At 41.8% G+C, this 26,468-nt stretch overlaps 1 protein-coding gene across 2 annotated transcripts in view; it reads left to right on the top strand.

The window, feature by feature from the left end:
- The window catches only part of CPA (Subunits of heterodimeric actin filament capping protein Capz superfamily), a 226,474-nt gene that overhangs the window by 13,803 nt on the left and 186,203 nt on the right, over nt 1-26,468 (top strand). For both annotated transcript variants that reach the window (XM_089373418.1, XM_089373417.1), the window contains exon 3: nt 22,123-22,212. In XM_089373418.1, coding sequence (XP_089229544.1) covers nt 22,123-22,212 — 90 coding nt within the window. The remainder of the gene's footprint in view (nt 1-22,122; nt 22,213-26,468) is intronic.

The raw sequence follows: 26,468 nt of genomic DNA, 5'->3' as shown, positions 1-26,468 counted from the left end.
TATCAAGGGAACTTGCCAGCTTGGTATAAAGAACTGTAGTAACAAGGTGAACCAATTAGCTGGTTACACTGGCTTGGATTGTGCTAGAGATGGCGAAAACATGAAGTTTACATTTGTCAATTTGTTTCATCTTGGTTCCAGACCCATTATTTGGTCTTGTAAAAAGCATATGGTGGGCTCTTTATCAGCCATAGAAGTAGAGTATCGTGGTGCAGCGCATGTTGGCATAGAGGTGCTTTGGATTCGACATCTCATGGGTGAACTTGGCTTTCCAGTCAAGACATTGACTGTAGCATATTGCAACAATCAAAGTGCAATATAGGTTGAAAATAATTGTGTTGACATCGCGAGATGAATCATGTGGAGCTTTAAACTTATTACTTGAGATAGTGAGTACTAGATAATGTTTTGAATCTTGTTTATTGCAAGACAGATGATCAGGTTGCTTATATCTTTAGAAATCCTCTACCGTAAGCTAATTTTGTGAAACTTAGGGCTATGCTTGGGCTTCCAGAAGCCGCAATTGGGAGGGTGGAAGCGATGGCGTGTGGAAGTAATTTCACGCATTGAATCTCTAGAGGATTGTGTTGAAGGAGGGTTGTTGGAATAATAAGTTTTTAGGTTCATCAAACCTCTGGACCTTGTATAGACAATGAGTTGATGGCCAACTAAGAGAGTTGATTCAGTGGTCGACTAAGTGATCGAATGGATGGTTGACTAGGCATTCAACTGGTTGGACAATTTGATAAAAGCAATCGACTACTGTGCAGAACAAGGTAGAAATCAAGGAGTTTGTTATGTACTCTCACCAATCTATGTGGATCTTGTCTTCTTTGTTGATTTTTCAAGTGCAATAGATACAAGCACAAATTTCTGAAATACTAATAATTACTTCTAATGATGTAGATCTTTTATTAATTCCAGTTTATCATTAAGCAATTACACTTCAAAAATTCAACCATAAAGCATAAGGACAATAGAGATCACAATGCACAAAGAGAACACAAGATTTACCCTGGGAAAAACCACTTGGGGGAAAACCCAACAAACTTTTCCTTAGAGAAATTCTTCAGTTCAACAAGAGATACGTCTAATGCTATTAGTCAACTATGAGATCAAACTGATCAACAAGCTATGGTCAAATTGATCAGAATTTCTGCCTGCCCAGAAAGTCACACGTGTGAGGTGAAGAGAGTGAGAGATAGATGGTAGAGATGAATTCATCCCTCTTCTTCTTTGTCCTTCTTCTCCTTCACTTGGATGCCCAAAAAATGCTTTCTTGTGCGAGGATGAATGGTGCCTTGTGGAGGAGGTCAAATGCTCTTTATATAGTGTTCTGCCTTTGCGAATGAGTGTGTCTCTTCATTGGGGCTGACTTGACTTGAGGGAGGGCTAACTTGACTAGTTTGGAGCCAAAAATTCAAAATTCAAATTTTGAAATTTTCTTTTAAATTCGACATGAAGAACATGTGTAATAAAAATTCTTTCAAGGGCTAAAATATAAATTATGAAGACTGACCATAGCTACAAAATTCAACACTCCCTCTTAGCTAAGGAGGTATTCATAATGACTAGACATATGTTCTTCATGTCGACAAATTTCTCTAAGAAAAGGTTATAACAAATCAACATCATTCAACTACCATAATTCTGGCCAAATAAATTTGACACATGGTAGGATAATATCATTGACAGACTACCATAATTTTGGCCAAATAACTTTGACACCATGGTAGATCAACAACATCAACTGGGTACCATAATTCTGGTCGGTACCTATAACACATGGTGTATCTTCAACTGGCTACCATAATTCTGGTCGGTACCTCTGACACATGGTGTATCTTCACCATAATTCTAGTTGGTACTCCTGACACATGGTACATCATTAGCGTCAACTAGTCACCATAATTCTAGTCTATCTGACACATGGTATATAGAATAGTCTTGATTCACCATCATTCTGGTCAATACTTGTCACATGGTGAATCTCTAAAGGCCACACTCTATCTGAGTAATTCTGGGCCTCCAGGACCATTCTTCTTAATTCTGATCGATATGCTTGACACAGGAAGAGTGATTGTCCTTTGCTGGACCATTCTCCCTAATTCTGGTCATATTTGACATAGAGAGAATGTTAGTCCACTATGCTATCTCATTAGCACTCCCTCTCAATGAGAGAGGCATTCTCAACAAACCCAAGCTTATCCCTAAAGTATACAAACTTTGCTCTGGACAGAGGCTTTGTGAGAATATCAACAATCTACTCATCAGTGGCCACACTAGAGTTTCACTGCTCCCATTTGCAACATGTCACGAATGAAGTGGTACTTGATCTTTATGTGCTTCAACCTGCCATGGAAAACTAGATTCTCTGTCAGCTTCACACAACTTTGATTATCACAAAATATCATGGTTGACTCTAGCACATGATCAAACAGTCCTGCGAGTAACTTTCGAAGCCACACTGCTTTACAACTTGTCAAACTGGTTGCAATATATTTTTCCTTGACAATACTGAGTGCAAAAGATGTCTGCTTCCTGCTCATCCACGAATTCATAGTGGAGCCCAAGTCGAAGCAACCTCCGGATGTACTCTTTCTGTATTCAACACTCACTATCCAATCTGCATCTGTATAACCTTGCAATTGTATATCACCCTTTGAGACATAACTCAAACCATAGTCAACCATACCACACAAATATCTCAATATATGCTTTGCTGCAATCCAATGATCATGTCTCGGTTCCACTTGGAATTGGCTCAAAGTATTCATTGCAAAGCAAATGTTTGGCATGGTATTAATCAAATACATCAGCGAGCCAATCAACTTTTGGTACATGGATGGATATACCAAATCTGCGTCAGAGTCTCAACTTTCTCAGATTTGTCACCATGGGAGTTGCCATCGATTTACAGTCCATCATCCCAAACTTCTACAGGATCTTGATAACAAACCTTCCTTGGACCAAGGAAGATTTCATCAGGCTTCTGCCATATGTCTAGCCCCAAATAGTAGTGCATCAAACCAAGATCCTTCAACTCCCTCTTACTTCGAATAATATGATGCCCCACACCCGTCAGAGATAAGTCATCAACATATAATAGAATCACAGGTTCATTCTTCTCAACCTTGATGTACATGTTCGGATCAACATCACTTTTGGAGAAGCCAAGCCTTGTCAGGTATCTGTCAATTCGAGAATACCAAGCTCTACGTGCTTGCTTAAGTCCATACAAGACTTTCTTCAATTTGCAAACATGAGACTCTCTTCCATGGAACTCAAAACCTTGAGGTTGTTCGATGTACACTTCTTATTCAATAACACCATTAAGAAAATCAGTGTTTACATCCATCTGATGCAAATTTCAACCCATAGAGGAAGCAATAGAAATAATAGATCTAATGGTAGCAGTGTGGAAAAAGTCGAGAAAAAATCGGGATTAAATCCCCAAAATGTGATTTTTTTTCGCTGGCCAATTAAATCGGCCGATTTTTTGCTGATTTTTTCCCAGTTGAAAAAGTCGGTTTAAATCGAAAAAATCAGGATTAAATCGGGACTTTTTCCAAAAAATCGTGAATGAGGTAGTTTCTTTAACGATTTTTAATTTTTTTTTGAAAAAATCGGGATTTTATTGAAAAGGTTGGCATTTTTTAAAAAATGAATATTTTTGTATTTTTTTAATTTTGCCTACTTTTTCAAAAAACTCCCGACTTTAACGACTTTTTCAACTTCTGGACCCTTGCCCATTTAATCTCGACTTCGAATTTTTCCACATTGAATGGTAGTGTACTTGGCAATCCAAGCAAAGGTCTCATCATAGTCCTCTCCCTCTTTCTGGGAGAACCCTCTGGCCACAAATGTTGCCTTGTATTTGTCAATACTGCCATCCACTACATGGTTGATCTTGTATACCCATTTGGAGATTACGACTGATTTTCCTTCAGGTCTTGGCACATTCTTCCATACATCATTCTTCATAATCGATTGGTATTCTTCCAACATAACATACTTCCAAACTTGCTAGCTAGCTGCTTCTTCATAGGTGGAAGGTTAAAAATCAATAAGATTAGTCATCAATGTTGCAATGCAGAATACCTCTTTGGTCTCTTTTCTTTCCCTGAAGGTGCCACGTGGTGCTGCATGTCCTTCTGCGTCTTGCAAAGTGGATCTAAGCCATGCTTGCATTTTCTTGATTTCAGGAACAACAGTCGAGTCGACTGGATCGCTAGGCCCTTCTGGCTCTTCTTGTTGATTTATGGGATGTTTTGAAGGACCTGATCCTTCTTCCTTGGGGGCTTCATGATCTTCGTCCTTATTAGAGTCCATGGGAGCTTCTTTAGATTTCCAAAAGGCAACATTCTCATCAAAGGTCACATCCCTGCTAACTTCAACCTGGAACATAGATTCTATAGGCCTTTGATGACTCACTATATCCAACAAATATTCCTTTCTTTCTTGAAGGCTCTAGCTTCCTTCTCTTATCTTTAGGTACATGGATATAAATAGGACAACCAAATATTCTTAAATGACCAACCTGAGGTTTTTGTTCGGTGAACGCTTCTTCAGGAGTCTTGTCTTCCAAAATTCGATGAGGAATTCTATTTTGAATGTAAACAACTACCATAGATGCTTCACTCCATAGAAACATAGGCAAGTCTTGATCATGCATCATTGCCTTAATAGATTCTTCGATGGTTCTATTCTTTCTTTCAACAACTCCATTTTGTTGTGGATTGTAAGGGACTATCAACTCCCTCTTAATCCCATCTTCTTTACAAAAGGCAACGAGCTCCTTGGAAGTATATTCTCCTCCATTAGATCTCAGGATCTTGATTTTCTTTCCCTTCAAGTTTTCTACTTCAACCTTAAATTCTTGAAACTTGTCAAAGACTTCATCCTTCGTCTTCATGAAGTAAATCCATGTCTTGCGAGAGAAATCATCAATAAAGGTTACATAGTACAAAGAGCCTCCAAGGGATTTCACTGGCATTAGACCACATACATTAGATGAACTAGATCCAAAATTTCTTTGGACCTACTTTCGCTGCTTGGAAAGGGCTTCTTGACATTCTTCCCAAGCGCACATCCTTTACATACTCCTTCATGTTCTACCTACAAATCTGGAACACCTGAAACCATCTGTTTTAAAGTAGGCAAAGCTCTATAGTGAAGGTGTGCATATCTTCTATGCCAAAGTTCACATGGATTGATGTCATTATGTACTAATGCTTGAGCAACTTGTTTCAAAAGTTTATACAACCTTCCTTCACAAACTCCAGTTATTCTAGCGGAATCTATACCAGAGTGTTTGGGCCATACAAGAACTTTGGCATCAACAAATACTACTCTATCTCCCTTATCTTCCAAACATGATATGGAAGCCAAATTATTTTTCAAGCCTGGTACATACAAGATGTTGCTAAGATGAACATTTTCACCTGATTCCAACTCAATAGAAGTCTTCCCAATGCCTTTTACTGCATAACTGTTGTTTTCTCCAAGCTCTACCTTTTGAGATAATCTTCTTTCCATTAGGCTTGTGAGGTTGTCACGATCTCCCATTATTTGCCTTGAGGCACCACTATCATTTGATCTTTCGAGACAATCGCTTCTATAATGACCAAATTTGTGACAATGATAGCATTGAACCTTTGACATATCTCTCTTCCCTTGAGGAGCAGATATTCTACCTTCATTTCTTCTTTGGAAACCAAACTTCTTTCTTCCTCCAACCTTCTTGAAATGTGCTACATATGCTTGAGAGTCACCTTCATCAGATCTTTGAATCTTTCCTTTTGATATGAGCCTTGATTCTTCTTGAGTACAAGTAGTCCATAGTTCTTCAAACTTTGGAACTTCCTTTCTGGCACATATACCCGATGCAAATGAGTCCCATGAATCTGGTAGACCATTAAGTGTTGTAGTCACTATTTCTTCCTCATAAATAACTTCATCAATTGCTTGAAGCTGATCTCTTAGTTGAGAAATCCTCATGAAATATGAGGGTATAGTATCATTTCTTATCATCTTAAAATCACGAAGCTCATTCTTCAAACTCATTGCTTGACCAATGTTGTTGATAGTGTATAATCTAGTTAGGGCATCATACATTTGCTTTGAAGATTGAAGACTTGAAACCTAAGGATGAAGTGGTCTTTGATAGAGTCCACAATGATGCTCATAGCTGCGATATCATCCTTCTGAAATTTTCTTTTTCCTTCAGTGTCTAAGGGTTTAGTGAGCTTGCCTTTCACAATACCCAAGGGATCATTCTTTGCAAGGATAAGATCAATCCTTATCTTCCAAGCCCTGAAATTAGTAGCTCCTTCCAATTTGTTCTTAGACTTCATAGCGAAACCCATGATCACAGACAAGCAAGTAGATTATAGATAAGTCTTCTTCAAGAGTGATCTCTTATCAAAGTTTCTTCAAGAGTGATCCCAATGGCCTCTTCATCACCAAAGCTTTGATACCTTGTTGATTCAAGTGCAATAGATATAAGCACAAATTTATGAAATACTAATTATTACTTCTAATGATGCAGATCTTCTTTTATTAATTCCAGTTTATCATTAAGCAATTACGCTTCAGAAATTCAACCATAAAGCATAAGGATAGTATAGATCACAATGCACAAAGAGAACACAAGCTTTACCCTGGGAAAACTCACTTGGGGGAAAAACCCGTCAACCTTTTCCCTAGAGAAATTCTTCAGTTCAACAAGAGATACACTTAATGTTGCTAGTCAACTATGAGATCAAAGTGATCAACAAGGTTTGGTCAAACCTGATCAAGCAACCCTCTAGTAAAGTCAAGTCAAACTTCTGCTCTACAACTTTGACCTTCCAAAATATCCCCAAAATTTCGATTTGCCTAGAAAATGTTGCCTAGAAAGTCACACGTGAGAGGTCAAGAGAGAGAGAGAGATAGATGCTAGAGATGAATTCGTCCTTCTTCTTCTTCTTTGTCCTTATTTTCCTTCACTTGGATGCTAGGAAGCTGTCTTTCTTGTGTGAGGTTGAATGGTACTTTATGGAGGAGGTCAAATGCTCTTTGTATAGTGTTTTGCCTTCACGAATGGGTGTGTCTCTTCACTCGGGCCGCTTGACTTGAGGGAGGGTTGACTTGACTAGTTTGGAGCCAAAAATTCAAAATTCAAAATTCAAAATTTGCAATTTTCTCTTTTAAATCCGACATGAAGAACATGTCTAATAAAAATTATTTCAAGGGATAATCAACGAAAATGACATGAAGAACATGTTTCACAAATTCATTATACATTACAAGGGATACAATTTAAATTATGAAGATCAACCATAGCTACAAAACTCAACATTCTCCACTTCAAGGGAATTGGTTACATCTTGGTGCTTTGTGTTAGCTTTCTAATACCCAGCTGCTAATTGAATAAAAAATAGCAGCAAAAAATAAATTCACGAAGACACAAGCACACAATAAATAATACATAGAAATTTACCCAAGAAACCTCAATTGGGGAAAACCTGCCAACATGTTTGTTCTATTATCATTCTGCTAAGCAAAAATCTCAGAAAATTGACTACAAATATTGGGAAAAATTCTTCTTCAATTCCCTGTCCCTCAACACACCGTTCTGTGTCTTTTTAACCAACTCAGGCTTTGCATACGCAATTGTACAAACTCATACAGGCTATTTAGCCCTCCTGCGTAGGCTGACCCGACCTTGGAAAGTGCACGCTGCTGAAGAAATCGTTGAGGCTATTCGGTCTCTGTCTCTCTTTGATAGCATGTTGAATTGGAACCTCTTCTTGCTGAGCTAAAACACACAAGTCTCTAGTGCATAATGATGATAGCCAAGTTTGCGCCCTTCTCTTTTTATAAAATCGAATTGGCCCTTCAACTCAAGTCGAACTAGCCCATTAACTCAAGTCGAACTGTTAAGATTGATTTACTTTTTGACTATAGGAAAATTAGAATTTTCCTAAGTCAAAATTAAGTGAAAGTATAACTGCGCCTTAGCTTCACTTGTGGGTTCCATGGCCAAATTAGCGCACTTCTAAATTTAGCAGAACCCTTCCATCTCTAACTTCAATTAACACTCCCTCTTAGAGAAGAAAGTGTTTTGAACTACATCTAGTTTATCTCTGAAGTAGATGCTGCCTCTTGCCAATGCCTTGGTCAAGATATCTGCTATTTGCTCCTCTGTAGGTATGTATTGAAGTTTGACTTTACTTATTTGAACACAATCTATGATATGGTGGTACCTGATCTCGATGTGCTTGGAGCGGTCTTGAAATACTGGATTCAAAGAGCTTGATGCAATTCTGGTTATCTTAGTTTATGACTTTGGGCCCCAACCTTTCATTGAACAACCTGACAAGTAGCTTCCTCAACCAAATAACCTTGCAAGCTGCCAAATTGGCAGCCATGAACCCAGCCTCAACTAAGCTCAGTGTTACTGATCTCTGCTTCCTGCTGAACCATGAAATAACTACTAACCGAACATTGAAAGCACAACTTGAAGTGCTCTTTCCGTCTGTTGAAAACCTTGCCTAATCTGCATCGGTGAATCCCGAAGACGCACTCCATCAACCTAATTGTACAACAACCCATAATTTGTTGTGCCCTTGAGATACCTCAAGACATGCTTAGCAGCAACCCAATGCACTCTGGTCGGTTCAACCATAAACTAGCTCAACTGGTTGACTGCGAAACAAATGTCTAGTCGTGTGTTCACCAAATACATAAACGACCCTATGAGTTGCCTATAGAGAGTGGGATCCACTCGCTTACCTTTGGTAGCGTCCACCTTCCTCCAATTTGTGACTAGAGGCATGGTCATGGGCTTGCGATCATGCATGTGGAATCTCTTGAGAATCTCTTGCGCATACCTGTCCCGTCCCAAGAATATCATCCCATCACCTTGCCAAACCTCTAATCCAAGGAAATAGTGCATAAGCCCTATATCCTTCATCTCAAACTCTTCTACAAGATCTCTCTTGCAGTCACGAATGAGCTCCCCCCTCCTGTCAATATCAAGTTGTCATGTCCCATCCCAAAAGAATTTGTAATAGGTTTTGTCTCTCCACAATTTTGTACAATTTTGCTAAGGAAAAGGACCCAAGCAATTTTGACTTAGGAACTTAGGAGAAATACGGCCAGATTATTTTGCTAGTGGAAGGTGGGGGCCACCCACGTGGGAAAGCGTATTGGGCAATTCGAATTGCCTTGGAGGGAATTCGTATAGCTGTTAGAGGGGCCTACATGAGGCAAAGGGAAGCCCACGAAGTCATAAGGAGGAAGAGCTCCTCACTTGGGGGATCATTCATTCTTGCATATCGAAAATCACTTGACTGTTTGCTCGAGCTGCTTAGCTGAGTCAACTGGTTGTTCAGCCACGAATCTCTCAAGTGGGAGATTCAACCTTACCTTCGGGGGACTACGAGTGCCACCTTAGGAAGGCAGTTTCATAGCATCTTGAGGAGCACTAGGGAGCATTCACAGCCAGCCCATTCAGTCATCATCCAACAATGCGTCTTTCTGGGCCAGCAGATAGGGAACACATAGTTGAGGATAGAGCTTCATCGGGCCAACGATTAACCAGAGGAACCATGAGATTCGAAGGACATCATTGGGTTAGCACTTGTGAGGCGTTTTGGAGCAAGTGAGTGCAGCAAACAGGTAGTTCGAATTCCATCCTTGGAGGACAATGCAGAGGGCCAGTCTGGACATCACGTGGGTCTTGAGGGAAAGAGCCACAACACCAGAACCACAGTTGGGAAGGAAGGAAATTCATAAGAGGACTCATCCCAGTGATTTGGGAGTTTTCCCAGCTTCACTCAGGCAGGTCAAGCTTACTAGTTGCAGTAGAGGTCGGGCTCATTGGGGGTCGAATTTCAGAAGTCTAAACTAGGCCAAACTCTTTTTGGATTTTGGTGGGTTTTGGCTGAGGATTCGTGAGTTGAAGTTTTATAATTTTATGAGCACGGGAAGCAGTGATTCCAGCCTTTTGGTTCCAGCAGACAACACAGTTTCTAGGTAGCGTAGTTTGGGTTTTGTCATGCTTGTCCATAGAGACAAGCCCAGGTGCACCATTCCATTTACCATTGTATTTGCCCTTGATGATTTAGTAAAATGGCTCAACAGTTCTCTATTTCCACCGTTTTCATGGGTGCCTGATGTGTATTTCGCATTTCTGATTGCTAGATGGTTTGCTTGCTTTGTTTATCACTTAATTTCCTATTTGGGAACATGACAGTGGTATCAGAGCCTAGGTCTTGGCTCAGCTATGGGGAGTTTCTCCTATGAGAGAAGGGGACTACAGAATATTACATACAGGAGGCAGAGGTACTGAAGCAGAGAAAGAGAATTGGAGATCACTCCAGACATGGAGGATAGGGAGAAGGCAACAGTAGCAGAGGAAGATATGGGAGAGCCCAAGAGTAGGTAGGAGATGGCTTTTGACAACCTCTTGAAAACATTGAATGATCTAGCAAAGGGGCAAAAGGAGATGCCAGAGGAGATTAAAATGCAGAACTAGGAGAAGATCGCCCCTAGGGGATTCTTATTTAGGGAAACTTCTGGGGCCTCTCAACAATTCGATCACCCTTCACTTGAAACACAACCTCCATCAGCGAGTGGGCTAACTCGAGCCACACTGCCCTCTTTTGTGCTTGTGGCACAGGTTGAACCAACATGGATTGAAGACCCTTCATAGATGGGAGAACACTTTAGAGAATGGCAGTCCATGGGTGCAAGCTTCAGGGAAGCACTCCCTTTCAGAGATTTCTGCAAGCTCAAGCAGAATGAGAAGAGTAAGGGTTATGGAGGACAGGGCACACAGAGCTATGAGTTGCAGAGGACAATAGGGAGAATGTACTTCCCTACATTCGATGGCACTGTCAAGTGCACTGCTCGGGCCTGGGATGAGAAGATGGACACATATTTCTAGCTTAACCGAATGACAGAGTTGGAAGCCATCAGGATGGCCACGTTGCACATGGAGGGGGAAGCCCACGACTGGTGGTTACATGGCTTGGCCAACCCGGGGCATGCCAATGTGGCTTCATACGAGGATTTCACCAGGAGGGTGGTGGAATGCCTTGACCAAAGGGATCCAAAGGCTCATTTTAGGGAGCTAACCCAACTTCGCTAAACAAGCAACCCAGAGCAGTACATATTAGAGTTTCTAAGAGTTTCAGTGATGGTGCCAGACCTATCAGTTGCTTGGAGGGTACACACCTTCATAGAGGGCTTACTTAAGCCCCTGCGTGGACTGGTGAAGTCACACAGACCCTCCATGTTGCAGCAAGCAATTATGTGCACTAGAGATTTGTAGGGAGCCATCCCCAAGACACGAGCACCCTTTCCTGCACGGACCCTTTCTCCCCAGAAGGGGCATGACACTAGACCCCCACCTCAGAGAACCACCCAGGGACGGGGGCAGTTGGATGATGAGACATGGAAGGACCTCAGGAGGAGGAAGTTGTGCTTTACTTGTCAGGAGCCCTGGGCACCAGGCCATCGGTGCACTGCTGGCAAAGCACATTACATTGAGGTCTTTTCAGATAGTGACCAGGAGGATGAGGTGGAGTAGGAGTCTGGTATGGGAGACAATGAGTCTAGTAGAGAGGGGACCACCACCACCACCTCCACAGGGAGGGGCATCCTTTGCCCCATCCGGGGGAGTCCTTGCTTCTTTATGCGGGGTTTTGAAATTTATGACATTGAGGATCAGAGGCACTATATAGGGGCAGCGGGTGTCGGTCTTAGTTGACAGTGGGGCTACACACAACTTCATATATGCCTAGTTGGTTTAGAGGCGAAGCCTCACCACGATCGAGTTTGAGGGCTTTTCAGTCTTGGTAGCTGGTGACTGTACCATGCAGTGCACTTGGTATGTGCCCGCTTTGATAGTAGTTATGGGGAACTACTCTATGATGGACCATTTCTTTGTGGTCGATGTGCCAGACACCAATGTGGTGATGGGTGTCTAGTGGCTATCCTCCCTTGGGCGATTTACTATTGATTGGAAGCAACTGGAGATGGAGTTCACTGTCCCGGATGGCAAATAGGTGGTACTTAGAGGCATGCATTCATACCCACCACAGGTCCCAATGCATAGGATGGAGGTAGATCTGCGACATGGGGACATAGCATGGGCAGTGGAGTTGAGGGTTTCAGAGGTTGGAGGGCAGGTCCAACCACCACCTCCAAACATACAAGCCTTGTTGGATAGGTACTCAGTAGAATTTGGCGATAGCCCACCAGGGCAACCACCAGATAGGGGATTCGAGCACACCATCGAGATGGAGCCGGGTGTGCAGGCGGTGATCACTACCTCTTATAGGCATCCTAAGGCCTATAAGGACAAGATTGAGAGGGCCATCAAGGAGCTGTTGGCATTGGGCCATATCAGGCCGAGTTCCAGTGCTTTTGCTTCTTCAGTAGTGTTGGTGAAGAAGAAGGATGGAACCTTGCACATGTGCATTGATTACCGGGCCCTCAACAGGAAGACACTGAAGAACCGGTACCCCATCACCAGCATCGATGAGTTGATGGATGAGCTTAAAGGAGCCAAGTACTTCTCTAATATAGATCTATGTTCGGGTTACCACCAGATCAGGGTGAGGGATGAGGACATCCCCTAAACTTATAGGCACTTCGAGTTCCTAGTCATGCCATTTGGGTTGACCAACGCCCCAACTATTTTTTAGTCATGTATGAACCATGTGTTCCAGAGGCAGTTGAGGAGGTTTGTGTTGGTTTTCTTTGACGACATCTTGATTTACAACAGGACTTGGGAGGAGCATCTCCAACACTTGGAGGAGGTGCTGTGTATTTTAGAGGAGCAACAGTTCTATGCCAAGCTGTCCAGGTGTGAGTTTGGCCTGACCGAGATGCTCTACTTGGGGCATATCATTAGCGCAAATGGGGTGAAGGTCCATGAGGAGAAGATAAGAGCTATCCGTGATTGGCCAGTACCCAGAGATGTGATGGTGTTGAGGGGCTTCTTGGTCATCTGCACATATTACCGGAAGTTCATCAAGGGATTTTCGCAGTTGGTAGCTCCCATCACAGAATTGACCAAGAGAGGGGCTTTTGCATGGACAAATGGGGCACTGGCAGCTTTTGACCGCCTCAAGGAGGTGATGAGTAGTTGTCTAGTTTTAGCACTTCCGGACTTCTCCTAGCCCTCACTGTGGAGTGTGATGCATCCGGGGAGGCAGTTGGAGTAGTACTATCTAAGGATGGGCACCCGATTGCTTTCGAGAGTCGGAAGTTCTTACCCCATGAGAGGTCATATTCTATATATGACAAGGAGATGCTGGCCATTATGCATGCCTTGGCTAAGTTCCGACAGTATTTGGTGGGTAACAGGTTTTGGGTGAAAACTGATTACAACAGTCTTCGTCACTTCATGGGGCAGTAAGGCCTCAACGACAGACAATAGAGATGGGCCAGGAAGGTGCAGGCCTATGATTTCGACATAGAGTCTGTGTGGGGGAAACACAACGTGGTGGTTGATGCCCTATCTTGGAGACCCACAAACCTATCACTCATGAGCATCTGCCATGATTGGAAGGCCGAGTTATTGGTGGAGTATTCCAAGCACAGGAGGGTATGCGAGATTTTGGAGGGTACACACACAAATGAGCGCTTCTAGGTGATGGATGAGGTCATCTACTACAAGGGGCACATATTTTTGGTTCCCAACTCGCAGTTAAGGGAGAGAGTGCTCCAGGCAGTACATGACTCGCCATTACTAGGGCATTAGGGGTTCAGGAAAACATACATGGCAGTCAGGGAGCGCTTCACATGGAAGGGCGTCAAGTGGGACGTGTTGAAACATGTACATGAGTGTGAGGCATGTCAGAGGAACAAAGGGGAGCTGATTCATCCGCTAGGATTATTACAACCGCTTCCCATCCTCGAGGGGAAATGGGAGAGTATCTCCATGGATTTCATCACGGGGTTCCCCATAGTACAGGGCAAGGACTGCATTTATGTAGTGGTCGACCGGTTGACCAAGTATGACCACATTTTCGCCATCCCTACCAGATATTCGGCTTCACAAGTTGCAGAGCTGTTCTTTAGGGATATCTTCTGGTTACACGGGCTTCCTAAGAACATCGTGAGTGATAGGGATAGCAGGTTCATGGGAGGCTTCTGGCAGGAGATCTTCAAGTTGGTTGGTACTAAGCTCACCCCTAGCACGAGTTACCACCCCTAGACAGATGGCTAGACCGAGCGAGTTAATCAGTGGTTGGAGGGGTACATGAGGAACTACGTGAGTGGGCAGCATAGGGCTTGGATTCGGTGGCTGCATTTGGGCGAGTATTGCTACAACACCACCCATCACATGTCCATCGATATGATTCCTTTCTGTGCCTTGTATGGTTATAACTTATAATGCATTATCTTTTGCTGACGTTGTTTTGGAGATAGGCAGGCCCCAAAGGCCAAAGATTGGATCCAAGAGAGACAAGACATCCTCAAGGCTCTCAAGGATAACTTAGTGACAACGCAGAACCAGCAGAAGGTGTATGCAGATCGACATTGAACTGAGAGATATTTCGACAAGCAGTCCACATTGAAGCAGAAGGGGGCTGAGAAGCTACAACCCCGTTTTTATGGGCCATACAGGGTAGTCAGGCGAGCTGGGGAGGTGTCCTACGAGCTGAAGCTGCCTCCGGGGAGCAGGATTCACAACATATTCCATGTCTCATGCCTTAAAAAATTGTTGGGACAACAGTTGACAACAACAGTGGAGTTACCCCCGTTGGATGATGAGGGCCACCTGGTTTTTGAGCCTGAGGCCATTTTGGAGAGGCGGGAGAGGAAGCTGAGGAGCAGGACCATCAGGGAGTTCTTGGTTTGCTGGAAGAACTTGCCGGATGAGGATGCCACCTGGGAGAGTGAGCACATCTTGGAGCACCCAGCTCTGAAGTTGCTTGAGGGCAAGCAACATTTGGGAAGGGAGGACTATCATGTCCCTTCCTAAAAGAATTTAAAAGAATTTGTAACAGGTTTTGTCTCTCCACAATTTTGTACAACTTTGCTAAGGAAAAGGACCCAAACAATTTCGACTTAGGAACTTAGGAGAAATATAGCCAGATTATTTTGCTAGTGGAAGGTGGGGGCCACCCACGTGGGAAAGCGTATTGGGCAGTTCAAATTGCTTTGGAGGGAATTTGTATAGCTGTTGGAGGGGCCCACATGAGGCAGTGGGAGGCCCACGAAGGAATAAGGAGGAAGAGCTCCTCACTTGGGGGATTATTCATTTTTGCATATCGAAAATCACTTGACTGTTTGCTCGAGCTGCTTAGCCGAGTCAACCATTGTTCAACCACGAATCTATCAAGCAGGAGATTCAACCTTACGTTCGGGGGACTACGAGTGCCACCCTAGGAAGGCAATTTCATAGCATCTTGAGGAGCACTAGGGAGTATTCACAACCAACCCATTCAGTCATCATTCAACAATGCGTATTTCTGGGCTAGGGGATAGGGAACACACAGTTCAGGATAGAGCTTCATTGGGCCAATCATTAGCTGGATGAACCAGGAGATTCAAAGGACATCATTGGGTCATCACTTGGGAGGAGTTTTGGAGCAAGTGAGTGCAACAGATAGGTAGTTCGAATTCTAGACTTGGAGGACAGTGAAGAGGGCCAGTCTGGCCATCACGGGGGTATTAAGGGAAAGAGCCACAACACCGAAATCATAGTTGGCAAGGAAGGAAATTCATAGGAGGACTCATCCCAATGATTTGGGGTAGTTTTTGGGAGTTTTCCCAGCTTCACTCAGGTAGGCCGTGTTTACCAGTTGTAGTAGAGGTCGGGCTCCTTAGGGGTCGAATTTTAGAAGTCTGAACTAGGCCAAACCCTTCCTGGGTTTTCGCTGAGGATCCGAGAGCTGAAGTTTTATAATTTTCTGAGCATGGGAAGCAGTGATTCTAGCCTTTTGGTTCTAGCAGACAATGCAGTTTCTCAGCAGCGCAGTTCAGTTCTAGTGCAACAGTTGGGCAACCTTCAGATCAACATTTGCTCACTTGGGTTTTGTCACGCTTGTCCGTAGAGACACGTTGAGGTGCACCATTCCATTTACCATTGTATTTTCCCTTGACGATTTAATAAAATGGCTCAACAGTTCTCTATTTCCATCGTTTTCATGGGTGTCTAATGTGTATTTCGCATTTTTGATTGTTGGCGCTTGCTTTGTTTATCACTTAGTTTCTTGTTTGGGAACATTACACAAATCATCAATATATAACACAAGAATGAGAGTCTGGTCCTCAACCATAATATAATATAGGTTAGGGTCGGCTTCACTCTTGGTCAAGCCCAAACCAAGAAGGTAGTTGTCTATCCGGGCATAGCATGCTCTTTGTGCTTGCTTGAGCCCATAAAGGGCTCTCTTCAGCCTGCACACATGTGTGTCTCTGCTAAAAGTCTTGAACCCCTCAATCTGCTCAACATATATCTCTTCCTCAACAACTCCATTAAGGAAGGCGATCTTCACGTCCATTTGGTGGATCTTCCACCCCATCTATGGTGCAATCACCAAAATTGTCCTAATGGGCGAATATCGAGCCACTAGTGCGAACCTCTTATCATAGTCTATCCCTTTGACCTGAGAGAACCCTTTGGCCACGAATCTAGCCTTACACTTCTCCACACTCCCGTCAACTGCATGCTTAATCTTGTACATCAAACGGGATCCAACCACTAACTTGCCAACTTGTCTTGGCACAATCTACCATACGTCATTATGCATGATAGAGGAATATTCCTCCACCATGGCATCTAGCCATACCTACTGAGAAATTGCCTCCTTATAATAAGAAGACTCTGAGTCTATCACCTTAGTCATAAGTGCCATGTACCCCATATATCTTTGTGGCTATTCACTTTGGTTGAATGTCGAGCTGGGAGATCGAACTCTCTCCCGAACCTCCCTAATCTATTGATTTGCCCACTTGGCTCACCCTTTCCCTGCTGTGGGAGTCATTGGTTGAGTGGGCCCTTCTAACTATACTCTCTCCTCCCGTTTCTGCACTTTCTCCTTAATTGCCAGCTTGCCCAAAAAATGGTTGTGACGAAGCCTGAGAAACTGGCTGAGCCTCCTACTTGGGAGCTGTTGCTCTTCCTCCTGTGTTGCACCCTGCTCATGCTCCAAGGACTTCCTGAGAGCCTTCTCTTCCTCGAACTTCACATTACCTCTAATCACTACCTTTTTGAGTGCTGGAATATATACCTTGTATGCCTTAGATGTCTTGCTGTAGCTCACGAAAACGCCTTTCTCCGTTGTGGGCTCTAGCTTCTTCTGGTTATCAGAAAACACATGGCAGTAAACAAGGATGTCAAAGATTTGGAAGTGAGACAAGTTATGCTTTTTCTTGTGAAATCCTCCTTTGGTGTGACTCTGCCTTGTACCCTATGTGGACTCCTGTTCTGCAAAAAGACTGCAGTGTTGCATGCATCTGCCCAAAGAAACATGGGTAGTCCCTTGTCATGCAACATAGCCCTGGCCGCTCCAACAATGCTTTAGTTCTTGCACTCAGCCACACCATTTTGCTGAGGGTTATGAGGTGTGATGATCTCTCTCCTGATGCCCTCTTTGGCATATAAGTCTCTAAAGGCATTGGAGATGTACTCCCTACCATTGTCTGAACTCAATGCCTTGATCCTCCTACCAGTCTGGTTCTCCACCAAGGCTTTGAACTCCATGAACTTCGAGAAGACTTGATCTTTCTTCTTCATGAAGAAGATCCAAGTCTTTCTCGAGTGGTCATCAATAAAGGTGACATAATATTTGTATCCCATCAGGGATGGGAGGAAAATGGTTTGCATATATCCGAATGTACAGCGACAAGCTGTTCTTGGTCCCGCTGTCTCTGCTAGAAATGGATGTCTTGACATACTTGCTAAGTGTGCAACTCTTGCACACGTCATGCTGATCTACACTGTACTATGACAACCTTGTTGCAATCTCCCCCAAAATTGTGAAAATTCCTTGAAATGAAGCAACTGGAATTTATTCTTCTAACTAATTAATTATGCAGTTTATTTGTTATGGCAAATAACAAATAAATCACACTACAATTTCTTCACAATAAAATTACGCTGCGGAAAATAAATTGGAACTGAGAAAATAGAGCACATACACAATAAAAGTGACACCGATATTTTTGGACAAAAGTCCTCGGAAAATTCCAATTGGGAAAACCAATGCAACAGATGAGGGTTTATTTTATTATATGTAGAAACAAAATATGAGGACAGTGTCTGGATGCCCAAACTGGAAATCCTCTAGCAAAATAATTTGGCCAAAATAATTTTGGAGAATTTTTCTCCCTTCTACAAATAATCTCGGCCTCCCTATGCCTGCTTGAACCCTGCTGAGAAAACTTAGCGTCCCTTTGCCTGCTCGAACTCCATTGAGAAAACTCAACCTTCAAGAATTCACATTGCCTAGTCTAGGAAAAATTGTACGACCTGCTAGTTGGCTCTAGATGAGTCGTCCTGCATCCCTTTGCCTTTAGAAATAAGTCTCTCTACCTTTGGGTGATCCCCCAGCTTCCAGCTACTGAATCGACCTCCTTTCTGACACTTCGATTAGGGTTTCTGGCTACTCGCACTACCTACTCATCCTCCTTCTGCTGCCTCTCCGGGACTGGAAAACTTCTTTCGAAACTCTCTGCTGTTGCTCACTCAATCACCGATGCCTCATTTCTGACTCAAACTCTTCGTCCTGCTGAATCTCTGCAATTGGATAGCTCGATCTGTCCAAGGGACTCGTTCTCCCTGCTCTTCAATATGTCTATCTCCATCCCCATCGACTTGCTCTTATAATCTCTCGTTGGTGAACCAACGACCATGATTAGATCTCCATCAATGACTAAGATAATCTCAAACTCAATACGTGTGTGTTTCTAGAGCGTTCTCACATTTCCTTAATTAGTTACTATTAATTAACTAGTTTTTCTAAGTTAGACTTAGTTAAAATTTAAATGATGGTTAATTAATTTAATTAAGGCGTTTTGCAAGCTTATCTCGCGGAACCTTTTCTAGGTTTTGAAGATCTCGCGTTCTCAGCCTCTCTGACACATATCAAGACTAGAACACCTATCTGATGCTACAAAAACTAACAAAAATCTTCAATGCTCCATGGTGCAAATGACCCATACGCCTATGCCAAAGCTCCCCAAGGTCACATCTATGCGCATTGATCACTTTGTTGCTCAAGGATGCTTTTGTCTCAAACTGTATCTTGTAAAGGTTCTTCACCCTAACTCTAATCTGCTTCATGGCAGCAAAATTTAAGGGCTTGAGGAAAGCCTTTCCTCTGCTGAAAATAAGCTCATAACCTTTGTTTTCCAAGGTTGACACTAGAACAAGGTTTTTCTTCAACCATGTGATACAGATGACACCTCCCTCACTTGGGTGAATTTGGTAAAGGTATGAAATCATTGACTCAGACTTGGTCATCTTGATATTTCTGAGTTTATCTTTGAGTACCAGCGTCTTGACCTCACTCGAACCCTGGTACAACCCTAAGAAAACTGTCTGCATGGTCTGAGATGTCGTCTTTCCAGAAAGGTGAGGTATGATGTCATCCTTGACTCCTTCAAGAATTATTCTTCTGGCCTTTGCGCCTTTCTTATTATGCTGAGCTAACTACTGAGGGTTTTGTGGTTGAGCTGGTGGACTGTCCACAAATTCCAAAACTCCTTGCTCCTCCAACACTACACCAATCCTCTCCTTCCAAGAATAGGAATTTGATGCCCCTTCAAGGTGGTCCTCGATTCCTAGCTCCAAATAGACCATTCTAAGTTTGAACTGCTTAGAAGCCCTTGCACAAAGCCTGCTTGAAAAAACCCATGTGCAAATTATGCCTTGGTCATGCAGCTAGAAACTCAATGCAACCTTGAAGTAAACTGCGTCCCCTTTCCTATGTCTTTCACTTGTTTCGAGGAAAATAACACACTTTTTGGTCTTCAATCAGAGACCCGCTCTGATACCATGTTAGCTTTCTAATACCTATTAATTTTAGGATAACAATGACATGTTCTATGCTTAGAGCAATTTTACTTCAATTTTCTTTATTAGCCCAATATCATATCCAATATAGCAATCACATCAACATGATAGTAACATGTAGATAGAACATAAACAATAACAGTAGAAGACAAGCCAACACAAGAGGACACCACATATGGAACTAGCCAGGGACAAACCCCAATGTGGGGAAACCCTTGATCAATTCTTCAAAAGTTCAGTAGAGAGAGAGTACAATTTACAGTATTCACTTGCCCAAACTGATCAGTCAAAACAGCAGAAACAAAAAGCCCTAACCAGAAAGTCAACACTAGTCAACAGGGCTGAAATTGACCTCCAAAACAGCTCGGTCAACCTTGGTCAATTCGGCCTCCAACAGCAACATAATGCAGCCCAAAACAGTCCAAAAATAACCAGCCAAATCTGGTCAACAAAAGTCAACACAACAACTTGAATTAGGGCAGTCAACGCTGATCAACGCAGGGGTCAAACTGCCTCGGTTTTTGTGCCCAAAACAGTGGCCTGCCCAAACAGAAGTCTCCCTCACAAAACCTAAGTCAAACAAGGTCAACGCTGGTCAAAGTCAGCCTCCTGAAATTTCAGTCAAATCTGGTCAACGCAGCAGCCAGTCTTCCTTTCGCACGTGGAGAGAGAGGCCCAAAAATCCGTACCCAATCAAGATGAGAGAGAGAAGGATGAATGAGATGAGATGCCAAAATGAGGAGGAGACACCTTGTATTTATATGCAACGTTGAAGGCTGGAGGAGGCTAATTTGATGGTTGGCCAACCTTGACAATTTGTCCATAATCAAAATAAATTCATAACTTCATTTGTACATGTCAGAATGGGATGATCTTTAGATCAATCCTACACCTCTCGGAAAGAGGAATCCAAGAAAAGTATCATCTGCCTCATAAGAGCTGTTCAGACTCCAAAGTGATGTTTGGCCCTAGTTGCCAAATTTAACAATATCCAATTGCTAATTTAATAAAAAATAGCAGCGGAAAATAAATTCACGAAGACACATGCACACAATAAACAATACACAAAAATTTACCCAGGAAACCCCAACTGGGGAAAACCTGCCAACTTGTGTGTTCTATTATTATTCTGCTCAACAAAATTCGCAGAAAATTGAGTACAAATATTGGCAAAAATTCCCCTTCAGTATGCTGCCCCTCAACGCACTGTTCTATGTCTTTCTAACCAACTCGGCCTCTGCATACACAGCTGTACTGACTCGTACAGGCTATTTGGCCCTCCTACGCAGGCTGACTCGACCTTGGAAAGTGAGCATGCTGCTGAAGAAATCGCTGAGGCTATTCGGCCTTTGTCTCTCTGCCCTAGCACATTGAATTGGAACCTCTTCTTGCTGAGCTAAAACACACAAGTCTCTACTATCTAGTGTATAATGATGATAGCCAAATCTGCACGCTTCTCTTTTTATAAAATTGAATTGGCCCATCAAGTCAAGTCGAATTGACCTACTAACTCAAGTCATTTGCTTAAGTTGCACTGGTTCATTAACTCAAGTTGAACTGCTGAGATCGATTTACTTTTTGACTGTAGTAAAATTAAAATTTCCCCAAGTCAAAATTAAGTGAAAGTATAATTTCGCCTTAGCTTCCATCTTTAACTTCAATTAACACCTTGTCAAGATGTAGTCAATCTAAGACTAGTTATGTGGTATGTTGTATACAAAAATATGTTGGTTTCTTACACTGTTATGTATGTTGAGCTATGCTTGGTTGTGCTTAAGTGCAGTAATAATTCCTATAGACACCACCTCTCTCTTGGAATACTAGCTTTCTGGTCTACGTAACCCTGTGATTCTCCAACACCCCCATTGTTGCACCCTGTTCAATTGGAATTGAGTTATATATATATATATATATGGTTCTTTTTTCATTCATTTTGTATTTTAGGTTTGTATTTCCTCTCAAGGGAAACTAAATTCAATGTTCAACTTGAATTTCGAGCTATTGCAACATATATGGACACATTCTAAAGATTTGAAGATTCATAATTCATAACTTTGTTGGCAATCAATGCTAATGATTAATTGTGCTTCTAGGTCATTGTGACTGAGTTCAGTGAGCTTGATGGAACTCATTATTTGGATCCACGGACTGCTCAAGTTGCAACTGTCAACCATGTTAAACAAGTAAGTGGATTATATGATTTACTCGTTGCATTTTATTTCGTTTCTGATGGGAAAAACTATTAATTGTATGAATACTCTTTATCTCCTCATTGTAACTTCTGCTACTCATTGTTAATATGCATTTAACAAGTAATAGAAAAATCGAATGGCTTTTCTTAAAGCACACATCACATGACTGTTTTTTTTTTTTTGAAATCAGAAAATGGAAATATCTATATTTTCAAGCTCCAAAATTAGTGAAGATTACAACACCCATTTCTGAGGTTTCTAATATCTCTGTCATTAAAATTAGCTGTAACAGTCCCATTACAAATAATTGCCAGAAGTTTATGCCTGCCAAAACCCAAAAAACAAAACTTAAGTTTGTCCCACAGCCTACATATTGGATTATACAGGCTGAAAATAGGAAACTACTGCTTACCAGCCTTGCTGGTTTCATAAAACGTAGTACATAGCATAACAAACTTTAAGATGCACTGAATGCCCGGTATCTAAGCTAATCTGGAGACTGGTGACCCGCTAGGGATGCATTAGTTGGAAGTCTGAATTTTGCCTGCTTGGTGTCACCTGAAGGCAAGGTCTAGAGTTATTTCTCCCTTAGTGGTAGGTTTAATACCAATGTTCCATAAAGTTTCCTAGATGTGGGGATGTGGGAGTGGGGAAACACATCCAGGGGCAGTGTGAAAGACACTACAGATTATTTAAGTATTTTAGCATCGGGGGAAGAGTCTCTTGATGTAAGTCTTGCTGTTCAATCTGACCTAAGGCGCTGTATTCCATAGTGGGTGGGTCTAGCTCTGAGGTTGCATAGAGGTATGTTTTTTCTAGCCACGTGGGAAGAAGTTCGTTGTCTCATAGATCTACCACCACTCGACTCAAACAATTGAGATAGGTGGAAGAAAGAAGTAGAGACCATAATAGTACTAGGTTTAGAGAGGCCATGCAAAAGTCACTTGTTTTGGGATAATTGTCTCTTGGACATATAAATGTAGGCATCTCTGAGCAGGGTAGTGAAAGAATGTCAAAAGAGAAACTGTAGAGTCTTGAATGAATCATTGGAGCTTCCTTGAGATTTCATAATATTTGGGACACTGTCAAGTGTTCCTTAGACTTTATCTCTTGGAGATGGCATACCTGACAAATCCTCTTAGTCATAAGCGATACGGTGCTTCATCTCATAGTTATCAGAAGCGGATCGGTCATTGAACTGGTAGACCCCTCAGATCGGGAACTGGTGAGAATCGGATGAAAACTGGTGAAAAAACCAGACCAAAAAACCAGTCAACTGAAAACACACAAAATATTCAAATTTTAAATCAAAACATATATATTCATGTGCATCCATATGAATCCAAACCATTTATACACAAATAAACAAACGTTCTCATTTATATAGCATGCAAGAGTGCACATAACCAAAATAGCACCCAATGCAATCCATCTCTAAACCGAAAATACATCAAAAAATTGGCTCCACATGGCCTTTAGCATCCAAAATAAATTATGGTACAACAAATACATACATATCATCAAAATTATTCCCTATATTGGGATCTTCATAATCAATATCACCCTCTAAGCATTAAAATAAGATATAAAAGTGTAATGTTCCAAACTAGGAAAAATAGTGCTATGCAAAGCGAACAATAAAAACAACACCATAAGATTGAAACATTCAGTGCACACCCATAAAATGTCTAGACTCTAGGAATAACCAACAGCTGTGCCATTTTATTATAACCTGGGAGCTATGTTACCAGGATTTGGATTCGGATACGGATCCGCTAGATTTTTGAAAATCCAAGATCCGGATACGGCAAGGATACGTCACGTACAAAAATAAATAAATAAATATATCTATAATAATAATAATAATAATTTTTAAATTTACAAAAACACTTTAGAGCTAAAAAATCAAATACTCCATGAAACCATCAAACACTTTTAGAACATCGAATGATAAATATGAAGGTTGAAATACTGAAATGATGCATCATCGCTTATATGAAGTAACAAAAAGGATCATGATTCATAATATCATAAATGATAATAGTAATTACATTTACATTTCCTCAAATGGATCTATATCTGCTGCATATTGGAACTCTACAACATGAATAGATGATGGGGGTCCTAGAATGTAAGAAGTTGCATCAGTAGGCTGGATTGGTGGTGGAACAATATCCTCAAGTAGGTTGAGGTGAGTCATGGCATTCGGTGTCAGGTTCAAGTCAGAGATCTCACGTTCCACATCCCACATCCTGCTCGGACCTTTTTTATATTCTGGTTCAACATGTGATAGAAGACGAAGGTTGGAATGAACATAAACAAGGTCCTTAGCCTTTGCTGCTCCCAGCTTGTTTCGCTTCACTGAATGGATGAAGCCATATGTACTCCAATTCCTCTCAGCTGATGAGGAACTAGCAACCTGTGATAAAAACCTGGTGGCTAGAGTAGAGAGATGAACGCTATCCCCACCATGGAAGCCCCACCAAGTAATAGGATCAAGATGCCCTCGATCATCCATAGCTATTGGATCTTAAAAGCTAACAGTAGACTGTACAAACCCTCCAAATCCTTGGCGGACTTCCATTGCAATGCCCATATCTCTATAAATTTTCCTCAAAGCTACCTTGTATCCTTGTACCACTTCAGAATCTTTGTTTGGTGTTGTTCTACCATGTAAAGACAACATTTTAGAATGATAGTATTTAGGGTGCAATGCATATGCCAAAAGGTGTAATGGTGTGGTCATTTTGTTCCCCTTTCTGTAACTATGTCCTTCACTAAATAATAGAATGTTTCATAAGGGTCATTTTCACTTGCCCTGATAATTTCCATTATCCTCTCCAACATACTATCAATGTTTTCATAAACTTCCCCCAAGCGAGGTGTATCTATATCAAATGCCCTGATCAAGGTCAAGATTGGTTCAGTGAACCGTAGAAGATATTGGACCTTGTCCCACCATGCATCATCAAGAATGATGGACTTGATTTTTTGCCCTCTATCAAAAGTGGAAGTCCTCCATGATTCCCAAAGAGGGTCAATGACCATTGCTTGTAGTGCTTGTCTCACCTCCACAAGTCTCTTTATGACAAGAGTGTGGGAGGCAAAACGAGATTCAGCAACCTACAAGTTTCAAAAAATCAAATCTCAAATGAGAAACCATATATAAATTTGTAATTAAAAATAAGAATTTCCAATACAAATAGTATTGATTAAAAAAAAGTACTTTCAGTAGCTCCAACTTTGCAAAACCCCGATAAATGGCTTGGGACATTGAGTGATTTGTTATGAGCATTTGGACTTCTTTGGATGCTAAATATATTTTATTAATCCATTCAATCTCACCAATCTTGGCAAGCATAAGGTTCAATGAATGTACTACACATGGATTCCAAAATATGTGATCATATCGACCCTCCACAATCAAAGTTGCAGCTTTACAAACCTGTGCGTTGTCTGTAATGACTTGGACAACATTATGTGGCCCCACACTTTCTATTGCATCAATAAGAATTGTGGATATGAAAGATGCATCTTTCTCTATTCCACTGCAATCAACAGCCTTCAAAAACATTGCCCCTTGGGGACATACTGCAACAATATTAATTAATGGACGGTTTCTTTGGTCTCTCCATCCATCAGAAATGATGGACACACCTATTTCTGCCCATGTATCTCGGATTGCCTATAGCTGTCTATCCATGGATTGTCTCTTTGGTGTTAACAAAGTAGTGCGGATCTTTTCATATCCAGGGCTTTTGTACCCTTTTGGCGCTTCATTAACAACCTTAATCATTTGTTGCCAATAAGGGGAACACACCAAATTGAATGCTAGCCCATTTGCATAGATGCAACGAGCTATATGTTCATCGGCTATGTCTCTACCTTGATTATTGAAAGCTGCTTCAAGAGGGTCTAGAGTGGGCCTTTTATTAGTTGTGGCAGCAGGCTTACATGGCAATGGAGGCCTAATTGTAGAGCTTTGCACAGGATGTTTTCCCTTAGCAAGTTTCCTATCAATAGCTTCTTGCAAAGATGCATAGAATTTCATTTTTCCAGGACTCAAACCTTGGCTAGGTTTGCCATCTGCATGTTTTGGCCCAATGCATACTTTCACCCCTGTGTTAGTTTGACTAGTGAGATGGGCCTTCACTCTAGGATATGAGCCATTTTTGATATCCTAACATTCATTGCACTTCCATTTAAATGAACCACCTCCGGGATTTTTTCCAATAATCTCCACATAT

The sequence above is a fragment of the Pinus tabuliformis genome, chromosome 8 (genome assembly GCF_031772625.1).
Source record: "Pinus tabuliformis cultivar Carrire ecotype Pingquan chromosome 8, CPIR1, whole genome shotgun sequence".
In the NCBI taxonomy this organism is placed as follows: domain Eukaryota; kingdom Viridiplantae; phylum Streptophyta; class Pinopsida; order Pinales; family Pinaceae; genus Pinus; species Pinus tabuliformis.
Note: the sequence above shows the minus strand (reverse complement) of the source record. Positions and strands in the feature narration are given on the sequence as shown.